Source organism: Phascolarctos cinereus, unplaced genomic scaffold, assembly GCF_003287225.1.
Source record: "Phascolarctos cinereus isolate Bilbo 61053 unplaced genomic scaffold, phaCin_HiC Scaffold_3;HRSCAF=262, whole genome shotgun sequence".
Taxonomy (NCBI): Eukaryota; Metazoa; Chordata; class Mammalia; order Diprotodontia; family Phascolarctidae; genus Phascolarctos; species Phascolarctos cinereus.
This window is the reverse complement of record NW_027555736.1, coordinates 100535123-100550621: the sequence shown is the minus strand read 5'-3', so window position 1 is coordinate 100550621 and position 15499 is coordinate 100535123. Positions and strand designations below refer to the sequence as shown.

The 15499-nt window shown below is 42.0% G+C and overlaps 1 protein-coding gene and 1 long non-coding RNA gene across 2 annotated transcripts in view; one reads left to right on the top strand and one right to left on the bottom strand.

The window, feature by feature from the left end:
- Window positions 1-203: 203 nt before the first annotated feature.
- LOC110209498 (uncharacterized) lies at window positions 204-14365 on the bottom strand. Its single transcript, XR_002324838.2, has 2 exons — window positions 14146-14365; window positions 204-519 (listed from the first exon to the last, which is right to left on the bottom strand). It is a non-coding gene; the product is annotated as an uncharacterized LOC110209498 (long non-coding RNA).
- RBM20 (RNA binding motif protein 20) overlaps window positions 12535-15499 on the top strand; it is a 239187-nt gene continuing 236222 nt past the window's right edge. The window contains exon 1 of the mRNA XM_020988006.2: window positions 12535-13831. Coding sequence (XP_020843665.2) covers window positions 13224-13831 — 608 coding nt within the window. The 5' untranslated portion in view covers window positions 12535-13223. The remainder of the gene's footprint in view (window positions 13832-15499) is intronic.

The window sequence follows — 15499 nt, the reverse complement described above, 5'->3', positions numbered from 1 at the left end:
AGCTCACTCACGAGCCCCAATCTGCTGCGTTTTCCCTAGTACCAACTGCCCACTTACCCATATTCACCAATATCAATTGACCAATTCACATATATTATCGGCTTTTACAAAGAAATATTAACTGGGAAGAACAAAAGTCCCCAAACCTCCCAAAGTAGGAGCACACGTGTCTCTGCCACTTCCAGTCTCAGGAGTGAGTTGGCTCAACCCGTTACAAAACTGTAAACTGACAATCACAAAACATTCCCTGCTACCAGGTTTGCTTCTGAGTGTGGAATAGCCAGTGGATGAACTGTTTCTCTCATATTCAGGATGTATTGTCTTGCTTGCCAGGTAGAACTACAACTGACCTGTGTCAGACAGGTCACTCCTCAGGGCTGGCTCCTCATCAGCCTAAGCTTGTAGGGTGCCAGCAGAATCTGCCATGGATTCCAGCTGCTAGACCTCTGGTCATCCTTCTGATATTGCAAAGTTCATGAGGGCATAACCCGCTCCATTGCATCTCCTGGAGTCATTCACCTAATAGCAGAAAAGAATAAAGAGAAGAGATAGAAACAGAGGAACCAAGTATGCACGGTCATGTAATGACAGCCAGGTAGGGAGATAAGGTAGCCGAATGGTAGGTACCTCCTTCCTTCTTCTCCCTTGCAGAAGGGAGGCATTGTTTCTTCCCCCTTACTTGGAAGGCATTGGGGAAAAGAGTGATATTTCATCTCTTTCTACCTTTTTCTGTGCATTTTCAATTTCAGTTTAGCAGCCAGCTAAATTGCTTCCCATCATTATATAGTAAATCTACAGAAAACAGAATATCTGCAGCTGCTCTGAAATGGGGAGGGAAAAGATCTCCTCCCATATGTATGCCTGGAATCAAGTTCACCAAGTCTCTACGTGGGTTAGTACCAGGAAGAACATCTTGCACATACTCTTATAATTGGGATCTCATTGGTCAGTTTCCCCACTACTAAAGTATTAGTAAACAGCCAGGCAGTAGCGGTTTGGCAACGCCAAAGAATGTTCAAATGATCAAACAACTGCATTCATTTTACATGCCAGCACACAATAGGCTTAAGATTCTGCAAGCTAGACTTCAGCAATATGTGAACCAAGAACTAGCAGAAGTGCAGTTTCAAAGAGGTAGAGGAACAAGAGGCCAAATTGCCAACATTTGCTGGATTATGGAGAAAGCAAGGGAATTCCAGAAAAACACGTTCTTCTGCTTCATTGACTACACTAAAGCCATTGACTGTGTGGATCACAACAAAATGTTGCAATTCCTTAAAGAGATGGAAGTACCAGTTCCTCTTACCTGTCTCCTGAGGAACCTGTATGAGAGTTAAGAAACAACAGTTAGAACTAGACATGGAAGAATTGATTGGTTTAAGATTGGGAAAAGGAGTGTGATAAGGCCTGTACATTGTCACCTTATTTATTTAACTTATGTGCAGAGTGCATCATGTGAAATGCTAGGCTGGATGAATCAAAAGCTGAAATTAAGATTGCCAGGAGAAATATCAACAATCTCAGATAGGCAGAGGATGCCACTCTGATGGCATAAAGTGAAGAAGAATTGAGAAGCCTTTTGATGAGTATAAGAGGAGAGTGTAAAAGCTGGCTTGAAGCTTAATACAAAAAAAAACCTCCAAAAACCAAAAAACTAAGATCATGACAAGTGGTCTAATCACTTCCTGGCAGATAGAGAGAGAAAAATGGAAGCAGTGTCAGATTTTATATTCTTGGGCTCAAAGATCACTGCAGACAGCAACTGCAGCCATGAAATTAAAACACACCTGGTCTTTGAAAGGAAAGCTATGACAAATCTGGATAGCTTACTAAAAAGCAGAGAAATCACCTTGTTGACAAAGGTCTATATGGTCAAAACTATGGTTTTTCCAGTAGTAATGTATATCTGTGAGAGTTGGACTATAAGGAAAGCTGAGTGTCACAGGATTTATACTTTCAAACTGGTGTTGGAGAAGACTTTTAAAAGTCCCTTGAATAGCAAAGTGATCAAATCAGTCAATACTTAAATTAATTCAGATTACTCATTGGAAGGAAAATACTGAGGTTGGAGCTTAAATACATTGGCCACGTAATGCAAAGAGGGGACTCTTTGTAAAAGATCCTGATTTTGGAAAAAAATTGAAGGCAAAAGGAGAAAGGGATGGCAAAGATAAGATGGATAGATAGATTCATGTAAACAACAAATATGAGCTTGAACAGACTTTGAGATAGTAGAGAATTGAAGGGCCCTGTGTGCTACGGTCCATGGGGTCAGAAAGAGTGGGACATGACTGAACAAATGAACAACAAAAAGAAGGCTGTAAAAAAGCCACGTCTCCCCATGGAGCTAAAGTTATTTCTTTGTCTTCAGAGTTAACCTGACTCTGATTAATTTGGCTGCCTGAAATACTTTGACCTACTTTGTTCAGTCCATTTCTCTCACAAATATCTTTGACCTCAGTGGCTCTTAACTGAGGAGCAGACTTGGTGGTGATTTAAGAAATGCTTGAAACTCATAAGATCTTAAATCCAGGACTAGAACCCAGGTGTCCTGGCTTCCAGTTCAGTAGCTTTTCCCTTATATCCCATTATATGCCCCTGTCTTCCAGAGGGCACAGATCTCATAGAATCAATAAAATAATGATAAGCCTTGGTCCCTGAGGCCTCTAAGTGAAGCTCACAGGATGTCTCTAGCTAGAGAAGAACTCTCCTGAGTCATGTCCTCAGTTTTGTTTAGCTAAGGTTCTCTGAGCCCTTTCAACTTCAAACAACTATCTAGTTCAGTGAGTAACTACATTATTTTTAAACAACATCCTTCAGCCAATGGCTCTCTGGGATTTTGAGAGAGAGAGAGAGAGAGAGAGAGAGAGAGAGAGAGAGAGAGAGAGAGAGAGAGAGAGAGAGAGAGAGAGAGGGAGAGAGAGAGAGAGAAGAGAGAGAGAGAGAGAGAGGAGAGAGAGAGAGAGAGAGAGAGAGAGAGAGAGAGAGAGATCAAATTAAAGCAGAACAGGATTTAATTTCATGTTTTAAGTATTTGAAGAAATGCAGTGGAGCCCAGGGGAAAATACTTCAGCCAAGAGCAGAGATTTTTTTCAAGTTGATTAAATTCACATGCATTTATTAAACACCTACAATGTGCCATGCACAATATTAAGCATCGAGAACGCAGAGACAGAGATGAAACTGACCTTTGAGGAACTTGTATTTGACCTGGAGAAACAATATGTACACAGATAAGTGTATCCCTGAGCCTATGGGGTCCCAAAGGGAGGTTTCCATGAACCCAATTCAGTGATGGAGAGGGTGATACTTCTTGCTTGGAAACCAAGGGAGAGAAAGCACTGCACAGAGGGAGTGGAATAGAGAAAAATGTGTAGACATTTCTCCTTACTCCTCTGATTCCAGAGGTGTCTCCTTCTCCTAAAAAGAGACAGCTAGGTGGCACAGTGGATAGAGAACACTGGACCTGGAGTCAGGAAGATCTGAGTTCAAATGTGACCATATCTACTTACTAGCTGTGGGACCTTGGCAAGTCCTTTACCCTATACTTGCCTCAGCTTCTTCATTTGTAAAATGGGGATAATAATGGCACCTACCTCCCAGGGTTGTTGTAAGGATCAAATGAAATATTTGTAAAGCACTTAGCACAGTACCATAGTAGGTGCTATACAAATGCTACCTATTATTATCATTATTATTATATTCTTCTGACTTTCAGTCTCCAATTGTCTTTGGTACGTCCCCAGTCTGGAAATACCCTATGTCATTCTGGTCATGTAGAATTATAAACAGCAATTTAGTTAATAGCCAGAGCATGTGTCCTTTTATGTGGGAGATATCCCATCTCACAAATCGCAGATTTCCCTTATCACCCTTGGTGCAAAAGTAAATACAATATACAATGTATGTGTGTGTAAAACGACAGTTTTGGGCAGGGAGAGCACAAATAATTTGGTGAGGGGAATCAAGAAAGCCTTCCTGTAAGAGGTAATAAATGTGTTGAGACTTGAAGGAAACAAAGACTTCTCTGGGACCAAGATGTAGAGGGAGTACATTTCAGGCACAAAGGGATAGCTCATGTAAAGGAATGAAAGTGGAAGATAGAATGTTGTGAATGGAAAACAGCAAGAAGGCCATTTTGGCTAAATGTATAATTAATTCAGAAAGATAGAATGGAGTCCAATTTGGAAAGACTTTACGTGCCAAACAAAGGCGTTGGCATTTCATACTATAGGCAATGGGGAGCCATCAGAATTCATTGATCAAGTAAGTGACATGGTCAGACCTGGGCTTTAGGAATATCAATTGGTAGTAATGTGAAGGACAGATTCAAAAAGGTAGAGACTTGAGGCAGGGAGGACAATTAGGAGGCTATTACAATAGATCAAGAGAGAAGTAATCAGCACCTGAACTAGAGTGGTGGCCATGTGAGGGCAGAGAATGGTATGGACACCAGAGGTGTTGCCAAGGGAAGTTTGACAAGACTTGTCAACTGACTGGATATTGTCGGGAGGTGGGAAGTGATATAAAATAAAAAGTTGAGGAGTACTCCAAAGCTGTGAACTTTGAATGAATATGACATCTTCAATGGATTTGGGGAAGACCAAAAGAGTAGATAATACAGAGAAGCTAATGTGTAGTAAAAGGAAATGAATGGATATAATACTAGAAACCCCATAAAGAGCAAAAAAAAAAAGCCAGCATTAGTTTGCAAATTGCGTAATAGTGCATTTTGAGCCTGGTAAAAATAAGCTATAATTGTGTGAAAAATAAGCTGTAGTTGTATGATACTATTTGGTCCCCAAGGTAAATATAATCTTTTATTTTTTAACATCCTTTTGATATTCCGTTTCCCAAATTATTATTGACAACAGCTAACATTTGTATAACATTTTAAGGTTTGCAAAATACTTTATAAGTAATTAGCTCATTTAATTCTATTTGGCAAAATGGGAGATTAATATTATCACACACTGGACTTGACTGACATTAGTCCACTGGTAGTTTAGGTTCAATATCAGAATGAAATGAAATACAGGTCACTCAACAGTTAACAAAAAGAGGCTTAGTTAGATATAACATACTCGAAAAAGGATTAGGAAACGTATCTGGTCATCAGGGCAGGGTGTGCTGACTCCTCTGGCCTTAGAATATCTGTCAAGTGTGATGATCCCTAGGGCAGGCCATATCTGGCCACCACACTGCCTCAGAGAAACTGAGAGCTGGGGAAGACCTTAGCTTAAAAAGGCCAAGGTCACCCACTGCATCCTGGGCCATCACCAGTCATTTTGATTTTTGGCTTGCCTTTGAACTTTGATGATTCTGGAGGAGAGAATGAGACTGATAACTTTGTGTAGCTCTGCCTCACCTAAATTCAATTAACCCTCAAGTCACGACATCACCCTCACAATGTCATTGGTCCTCTTCAGGAACGAAAGACAAACAACAACCTCACTACCACAAAGCTGGACCATTGGTAAATGGGTTTAAGCCTTAGCCTCTTGAGCCAATTGAGTCTTGGAGACAAATTCCTAGTAAATAAAGAATTAAGCTAATCCTCATGGGAAGGGAGTAGAGCTTTAATAGATATTGATCCTATCATAAATGTCAAGGAAGCATTCACATATCATGGCTAATATTCAACAACTGGACTGTATCTATTCAAATCTGGAAAACTGGTAGATTGTACCTGTGACAAGTTTTCTGTCCTTAGACTAATGGTTTATTCAAATGATGGCTGCTACATTCGCAAGAACTTGTCAGGACATCACAATAAGTACATTTTGAGCCTGGCAAAAATAAGCTATTATTGTAAGATAAATAACCCATAGCTATATAATACTGTTTAGTCCCCAAGGTAAATTGTCATTTTTATTTTTAACATCCTTTTGATATAAAGTGTCCCAAATGATTAATAACAATAGCTAGCATTTATATAACATTTTAAGGTTTGAAAAGTGTTTTTACAAACACCTCATTTAATCCTCACAACCCTGGAAAGTAGGGGCTATTACTATCTCTATTTTATAGATAAGAAACCTGAGGCAACAAGGTTAGTGATGGAGGGCAGCTAGATGGCCCAGTGGACAGAGCACCGGCCCTGAAGTCAGGAGGACCTGAGTTCAAATCTGGCCTCAGACCAAACACTTGACACTTACTAGCTGTGTGACCCTAGGCAAGTCACTTAACCCCAATTGCTTAAAAAATAAAATAAAAAAAAATCCAAAGGTTAGTGACTTGCCCAAGGTCACACTAGTGCCTGAGGCCAGATTTGAATTCCTGTTTTCCTGACTCCATATCTAAGACACTCCACTATTACCACTTAGCTGCCTATATATAAACGAATTATTAGGTTCAACTAAATTCAACAAATATTTAATAAGCACCTACTATATATAGATTATATCTTGTTAAGGATTGGGAGAGGTATACAAACACATATATATCTATGTATTTATCTATATCTATATATTTCCACCCTCACTGAGCTTAGGATAAGCCACATATACAAATCATTGCAATAGAAAATAGAACACAATAGGGAGATTAAAAGTGCTATTTGAGGTATGAGGAATTAAGATCATTTCCACTTAGGGATATGAAGGGAGGCTTCATCATGGAAGCAAGTGGATATATTTGGGAAACAATTGGTCCATAGAGTAGTAGTCTACTAATTTGCTGACTTTCATGGACATGAACTTCAGCTACAGTATTTCTTTTCATACCAAGGATTCCTGAATTTATTGCCATGGGTAGTCTCTCACTCAACGTAAATCCTATCCCCTTCATGCATTGTCTCTCAGTCAAGCTGTGAGTGAATCAATATGTATTTATTGAAGCTCCCGCTATGTACCAGGCAGGCACTAGGCTAAGGCACTGGAAATACAAAGAAAGGCAAAAGACTGTCTTTGCCCTTGGGGAGCTCACAATTTAATGGGGAAGACGACATGAAAACAACTATGTACAAACAAACTCTATACGGTGCAAATAAGAAAAACACATGGGAGGCCAGGGAAGCCCGGAGGTGGAGATGAGGAGGAAAAGCATTTCAGGCATGGGGGATTACAGCCAGGGAGAATGCCTGGAGCTCAGAGATGTAGTGTCTGGTTCGAGAAGCATAAGGAGGCCAGTGTTAATGAAACAAAGAGTATGTGCGGGGGAGCAAGATGTAAGAAGACCGGAAAGGTGTGTGCATGAGTGGGGAGAAGGTGAGGGGAGTGGGTCATGAAGGGCTTTGAATGCCATACAGAGGATTTTATATTCAATCCTGGAGGTGACAGGGAGCCACTAGAGATTATGCAGTCACCTTGGTACATTCCCCTTAGTAGAACGGAAGTTTCTGGAGCAGAGGGACAGTCTTACTTTTGTCTTTGTAACTCTAGCACCAAGCACAATGCCTGGCACATTGCAGGTGCTTAAAAAAGTGCTTGCTCATATGTAACCTATATCAAATTGCTTACTGTCTCAGAGAGGGGGAGGGGAGGGAGAGAGAGAGAAAGAGCGGGAGAGAATTTGGAACTCAAAATTTTAAAGAACAATTGTTAAAAATTGTTTTTACATGTAATTGGGAAAAAAGCAAAATATTTAAAAAAGAGAAAAATGCCTGTTGATTGATTTGTTGATTGATTCGTAGACAATCTCTGGGAGTTTCATTGGCTAGAAATATTTATCACCTGGTAGTATTCATGGACGATAAGCTCTCCAAACTTAGTCTGGTCTTTAGACAACAGATACACAGTCCATCCCGAGGAGCTGTACTCAAAGCCTTTTCTGCTTGGTAGGGTCTGCCAGAATTTGTACTATTTCAGCATAGTGTTAAAGACCATGGAGTTGGGTGTGCATCACGATGAGGTAGATATTGGAACAGGATTTAGCAGAGGCCAGAAACAATATATATAAAACATAAAATGGTGCAGTTCACCCATTGGAAAATCTTGGAACATCTGTCAGATACTGATGTTCAGGCCAAAACAGATGTTCCAGTCCTGGACTTCTCTGTCTCCAGTCCCTGAGCTTTATAGCTGCTGGACCTGCTCACATTTTTCCTGCGGGTCAAGAAGGACGTGCTTCTTTCTTCATGGTGGCTAAAATGAGCGATGTTTACCAGTCATTCATCTCCCAGCCATGCTCTCAGTTCTATCAACTCCCGATGAGTCACCCAATATTTTTCTCACTCCTCTAATTAACTATGTGGCTCATCCTTCGGGCCTATAAAAGCCAGACTGACATTCATAGCCTTTTTCATTGCTGCAGCTGGAGAGGACTCTCTACCTGCCCATTCCTCAGGGGAATGAAGGAGAAAATCATTTAAAATTTAGGAAGATTTTAAATGATTTATAAAAATAGGAATATCGATTTAACCTTATAAAGCATTCCGGGGGTATAAGATGAGATAAATTAGATCACCTTAAAAAGCTCTTCCCCTGCCTCTTCCTACAACTTGCCCCATTTCAAATTCCCACTATAACAAGGCACATATAGGTTGATGGATGAGAGAGACAGACACCACACACACACACACACACACACACACACACACACACACAGAAGAGGAGAGGAGAGAAGAGAGAGTAAAGAGAGAGCATTTATTGCATCCTGTGTACCAGGCATTGTGCTAAGCACCGGGAATACAAATGCAAGCAAAAAACAACGACCTGCCCACAAGGAACCAAACCTTGTCCTTTATTTTTTTTAAATGCCTGTATTCTGAACTTAAACACCAAAATAGAGCATTTCCATACACATAGAAGAATACAAAAAAGAATTCTATATCAAATCATGAATCTCCATTTCATATATCTTGTTTCAAAAAAAGCACATGACAAATTTTACACATTACTTTCAAAACTGTCCTGCTTGTTGGTGCTTCCTTCTCTTCTATGCATTTAAAAAATGTTATAATGGACATCTTTTTGGAGGAAAGGGAAACCGCTGTTGCTAAGCCTCCCTCCTCCTAAATGGCCTTCCTCAATTAACCAAAAGGAAAAACAAACAAATGAACAAACTCTTGCAACAAGTAAATATACTCAAGCAAAATAAGTGCACCTAGGGGCCATGTCAAAAAATGTGTTTCTATACCTTGTGTCTCTCTCAGGAGATGGGTTTAACATGCTTCATCATAAGTCCTCCAGAGACATGGTTGGTCATTATCTTAGTTTCTAAATCCTTCACAGTTGTTTTTCTTTATAATGTTGTCAGTGTACATATAGTTTTCTTGGTTCTAATCACCTGCCATTTCATTGGTGCATCCTACCCAGGATTCTCTGAAATTGTCTCTATCTTCATATGCTTTCTAGGTTTCTTTGGACTCTTGTGTTTGCATTTCAAATTGCCTATTCAGCTCTGGTTTTTCATCAGAAAAGTCTACTTTTCTCTTAAAGGTCTATTTATCTCCCTGGAGGATTACATTCAGCTTTTCTGAGTAAGTTATTCTTGGTTGCAAGCCTATTTCTTTTGCGTTTTAGAATACTGTATTCCAAGATATCTTCTCTAGAAGCTTCCAGGTCTTGTGTTATCTTGACTAAAGTTCCTTGGTATTTGAGCTGCCTCTTTCTGGATGCTTGCAGTACTTTCTTCTTTGACCTGGGAGCTCTATATTTTGGCTATGACACTCCTGAGACTTTTCCTTTTAGGGTTCCTTTCAGGAGGTGATCAGTGAATTCTTTCTATCTTTATTTCACCCTCAGGTTCTAATAAATCTAGGCAGTTTTCATTCATGTTTTTTTTGAAATGTAGTGTCTAGACTCTTTTTTTAAAGAAAAAAATCATTGTTTTCATTGATTCTTAAATTATCTTTTCTTCATCCATTCCAGGTAAGTAGTTTTTTATAACATATCTTATATTTTCTTCTATTTTTTCAATCTTTTGATTTTGTTCCAATATTTCTTGTTTGCCTTTGACTTTCGTTTGGTAAATTCTACTTTTCAGGGATTTAATTTCTTGGGATACAGTTTACTTACAACTTTCATAAGCTCCTTATTTTCTTACCATTCTATCCTCAAAAATTTTTATTTCATTTTTTCTTACTTTATCTTTTCTAGATATTCATATAGTCTTTGGAGAAAATCTTTTTTTGCCCCCTTTCAGTTTCTGCTTGCAGTTGTTAGGGAGTTAGACTTGCAACAATTTTTGCTACTGCTTGGTATTTTTGATTTACTCATCTCTCCAACTTTCCATGTGCCGGGTACTGAATTGAGGCTTTGTGCTGAGTCCAAGCTCTGTTGCCTGCTGCACTTTTGGGTGTGGTAGTAAGTGCTGTGGTTTCATTCTGGGTCCTACAGGTTTTTTCAATGACCTCTACCTTCTAGGGATACCTGGTTGTATTTTTGAGGTGCAGAGTTCTGGATCTTTGGCACTTTCTCTGTTGTCTTGAGACCATGCTAGTCACAGCCCCTGGGGTTGGGTGATCCTAGTCTGAGCACTGTGGCCTGCATGCTGGTCATTGTCCTGCCTGCTGGTCCTTATCTTCCCTGGGACTTCCAAGGTCCCTACCATGGATTTTTCTGACCACGCTGAAGCTTTGTCAGAGATGCCTTCTGCTCGTGTTGCCTCCAGACACAAGGCTTGAAGGCTATGCATATCCCAGCTCTGGTTGTGCTGGTGCTCTCTTCACTGGAGGGACCACTTTTCCTATTACCTGTGGGCCTCTGCTGAGTTTTTCTGAAGTTCTGGAATGGAAGATTCATTTACTGAGTTCACTTTCCTGATTATCATTTGCCCTGGTGTGAACCTCAGGGCTTGGTTGCTATAGGTAGGTATTTAAGAGTTAGGTGGTCTGTCTCAAATTTGGTATCCACCTTGGCAAGAAGTCTCATTTCTTCAGATGAGGCTACTGAAAGGTTGTTTCCTTTCCTGGTCCTTCTAGGGCCTGAAGTGCTGGTTGGAAAGGTTCAGAGGATCAAGATCAATAGGAACATGGAGAACACAGGAGGGAGCAGGGATTCTAAGGAGTTAAGAGTCAGGGTTGGCACCTGGGCTAGTGAGCAAAACAAAGCAATTCAAACTATAAAATAAGGGGGAGAAAAAAGAAACTATAGCAGAAAACTGAGTATATGGTAGAAGTCTGTGAAGTCAGTTGCTGAAAGTACCTGTAATACCTGCAAACTTGTAACTACCTAATATTGTACCTAAGAGCAAGAATCAAAAAATTGTACCCCCATAATTTCATGGCAGTTTTTTTGCCTATTTTTTTCTTCTTCTGTGGTCTTCAGGACTGTCTGCCAAAGATAACTGCTTCATTGCCTTGCTCTTGTTAGAATTTTGCATATCTACTTGGGCCATAGCATTTTTAGTCCAAATCATGATTTTAGAGACTATGTGGAAGGTGAATTTTGCTTTCAAAAATATATATTTAGTTCTGACTTCCCACCTATGGGTGAATTAACCAGGGAAGGTGCAATTTAATGAATAGAAAAATAACTGAATATAAATGAACTTCTGCTACAAGGTCCTCTTTGAAATCATTCATTAGACTAGGTGTTTTGGAGAAATCTGCACCCTCCAATATAATGATCACCCCTTTCCATGTGCCCAGTAATTATAATTTGCTTTAATATGAATGATAGTTAAAAAAAAAGTTTAGGGCTCTACTGAGGCCATAACTATCTGGAGTATTTGTGCATACAATGGCACCAGATAGAATTTCTGGGGGAGCCTGTAGTAGTGCAAGTTCAAAGTTGAGAGACTAAGGTGGCCCAGTGGACAGAGTGCTGGACTTAGAATCAGGAATCTCTGAGTTCAGATCCAGGCTCAGATACTTCCTAGCTTTGGAGCCCTGGGCAAGTCACTTAACTTCTGAGTGCCTCAGTTTCCTCATTTATAAAACGGAGATGCTAACAATAGCACCTACTTCCCAGGATTGCTGTGATGATCAAATGAGGCATTTCTTAAGGAATTTGCAAGCCTTAAAGCGCTGTATAAATGCCCGTGTTGGAAAGGACTTTGGAGACCATCTAGTTAAATATCCTCATAGGAAATTAACTCCCACCAAGATCAAGAGGCTTGCTCAAGGTCAACCAAAAGCCGGGTTTTCAAACTCAGGTGTTGACTCTAAATAGTGCCTTTTTCTTATACCACTCTGTACTGGAGTCAGGAGACACTTAAGGTTAAAGTGGTACATGACTGAATTATTATTAATCTCGTTCCCCCCCACCCCATTCTATTTATGAACCATAATTAATATCAATTTCTGCTTATAATACAAAGTCCCTGCATAGCATCCTCTACTCCACTGCCTCTCACATAAAACTTAGTGTCTCGAGACCTTTCTAGGAAGCTGCAATGATAGCCATCATCATCACCAATAATAAGTAGCGTTTATCATGACATTTACTATGTGCCAGACACTGGCACTAGAGATACAAAGAAAGGCAAAAAAGCACTTCCTGCTCTTAAGGATCCCACAGTCTAATGGAGGAGGCAATCTGCATATATATACATGTAAGACATATTCACTGTGAATGGAAGGTAATTTCAGATGGAAGGCGCTAGCGGACAGGAGATGAGGTGGAGTGGGAAAGGCCTCTCGCAGAAGGTGGGATTTGAGCTGAGAATCTGGAACGGAACCCGGGGCATTCGAGGGATGCAGGTGTTCCCAGCCAGTTCCAGGCCCATAGGACCTGGGAAATCTAGACCAAGGCCCCCATACTAGGCTCTTTCTTAGGATGGGAACCATAGTGGTAAGATACGATATATTTCTTTTTGCATGGGAGGGGGTGGCGTGTGATGTCTAAAAAGGGGGTATTTTTGTACTCTGGGGCCTTCCTCTTGGCCCTGCGCTATGCTACGACTGCCTCCACCCGGATTGATGCGGAGGGTCTGCATGTTCCCGGGATAAGTCTCCTGCCTCCCACTGTCAAGGCGAGCTCTGCGCCCAGACTGTGCCTCCCGGCTAACCGGTTTAGGTCTGCGCCAGGACTGAGCCTCCCCTCAAGGATAGTTCTGCATCTCTCTCCGCCAGCCTCGGGACTCTACGTTCTCAGTACCCCCTCCCAACTAAGCAGGTTAGCGCTATGCGCCCTTCTGCCTTCCTCCCAGGGCTCGACTACGCCCGGCGCTCCTCTCCCTTTGGATAGCTGTGCGCCCTCCCGGCCTGTGCTTCTCCCGTGGCTAGCGCTGGGCTCTCGCTACCTTCCCATCCGCCTCGACTCCGTGGGGGGCTCCTCTCTATTGGGGCCATCGTCCCCCATCCCCCATCGCTCCCTTGCATTGGTAGCTATGCCACAATGCTCTTCCCAGTCTGGGGACAGTCCCCGTCCCTGAACCGCCAAGAGACCTGCCGCCCCCAGCTCGGCTGGGGTTTGGGAGTGAGGGACTACACAGCGGAGGAGGAGGAGGAGGAGAAGGAGGAGGCGGCAGCGGCACCTCCTCCCCTCTCTTCCCTCCCCCTCCCCCTACTGCTCTCCCTCCCTTCTGCCCCTTCCCTCCCCCTCTTCCCCTCTCGCCGCTCCCCTCCCCTCCCCTCACGGTGCCGCGCAGCGGGGAAGGACAAGGGGACTGCAGCGGGCCGGTGCGGACCCTGGGCACTTTGCGCACCGGGGATCGCCCCCTTCGGTCTCCGCTCGCCCTCCGCTCCGTTCTCGCCTCTCGCCGCTTCGTCCCGGGCGGTCTATCGCCGCATGGTGCTGGCCGCAGCCATGAGCCAGGAGCCGGAGACCAGCGGCCGCGAGCAACCCGACAGAGATGCCCGCACCCTGGCTGCCTCCGCAACCGCCGCCCCCCCAGGACTCCTGGGACCCCCGGGCCACCGAGGAATGCAGCAGCCGTTGCTGCCGCCACCTCTGCCGCCGCCGCCACCGGCGCCTCAGGCCGCCTTGCCTCAGATTCTCCAAAAGTAAGAGGATGGGGAGGAGGGTGTCGTGTGTTTGTGTGTGTGTGTGTGTATGTGTGTGTGTGTGTGTGTATGTGTGTGTGTTTGTGTATGTGTATGTGTGCGTGTATAGGCACACCCTTCAGATACCCCCTTCCTTTGCTTCATCCTCCACCCCAAACAGTATTTTTGCTATGCTTTCTCTAGGGCTTATGGCCAAGACAAGTTTTCTTGAGGGGAGATATGCCTCTTATTTGAATTATTCTGGCTCTGCTTGTCTGTGTGTGTCTTTGTGTGTGTGTGTGCAGGGATGGGGGTGGGGGCGGGAAGGGAAATACCTTGAGCAGCACATCAGTCCACAGGGGTGCAGACAGACCTGTTTCCCCATCTCCTTGTCCTCCCTATTCAAGGGATGTTCCTGGAATTCTTCCAGGCTGGAACAACGCAAATTGGAGGAATATCACAGCAGAGCAGCTCGCCTTTTGGTGAGCTCCCTGGGAGCTTCACTGGGGCATGTGGATGTTGGTGTGTACTGTTTTTGTATGCGTCGTGTGTCACACACACAATTCCTTTAATTGTAGGCAGAGAACAAAACAAGGAGATTGGGTGATGGTGGGTGAGGAAGATCATAAGCAATTCTTTTTGTTTGTCTTTGATTTCCCCAAATAAAGACAAACTCCTTTCTTAGGAAGATCTTCACCAGAGGAGCTCAGACATATAAGCTGTTTTCTCGCATTTATGTCGAATGCCATCTTGTAGTCACTGTGAACGAGGTCACTTTTGGGGTGAATTTTGAGGTTCTCTTTTACTGGAATGTAAGTAGTTGGTAGTTTGTGGATGTTAAAAAATGCTGAAAACATTTTAAGGGTCACTTGGGAAAGGAGAGCAGGCAAAAAGTACAAGGTAGCACGGATTATTTTTGCTCAGTTTGAATTTTTCAGGCATTGGTTTTAAGGCCTACTGGGCTGATACCTTTCTATATTCCCTTCGAGGTATATATGCCTTTTTCCTGTAATGAAGTATTCAAATTGGTTTTAAGAAATGTTAGAAGGTATGAATTCGAAGCATGTGGGAGAAGCAGGACAACCAGAGAATTATGTAAGAATATAATAAAGCTTTATATTGAGCATACCTGGGAGATGTGTTTTAATGTCCTATCCAAGACAGCTTTTTTTTTAAAGTAATTGTTTTGGCACTTGGAATTACACAAGCTTATTAAGATGTATTGAAAAGTATCCAAACATTATGAATAAGTGGCAGTAAATTTAAATTTAAATTCCTCTGCTTTGAGGACTGACATATAGATCAGTGAGAAAACAGGGAAAATTTGTTTGTCACCAAAGTTCTTTGACATCATGACATCTGCAGAGCGTTTCCAGATTTCCTTTTGGAGTGGCAAAGTAAATAGTTTCTACAGTAATAAAGTTGGCTTTAGTGTTTCACTAATAACCACTTTTTGCTTTAATTGGACATCTTGTGAAACTTTCAACAGTTGGTGACTTTGGAAATGAATGTTTTTATGTAATTGCCTCTATTTTTCTGAAAGAGTAATTGTTATTTCAAATATGACTTGAAGTATATTTGACAGATAATGTAACTTAACACTTTAACCCTCAATGAAGATATAAATCATACCAAGAAAATTATTTCAATATAATGTGAATTTTTTAAAAAACTAAATTAACCAGTTAA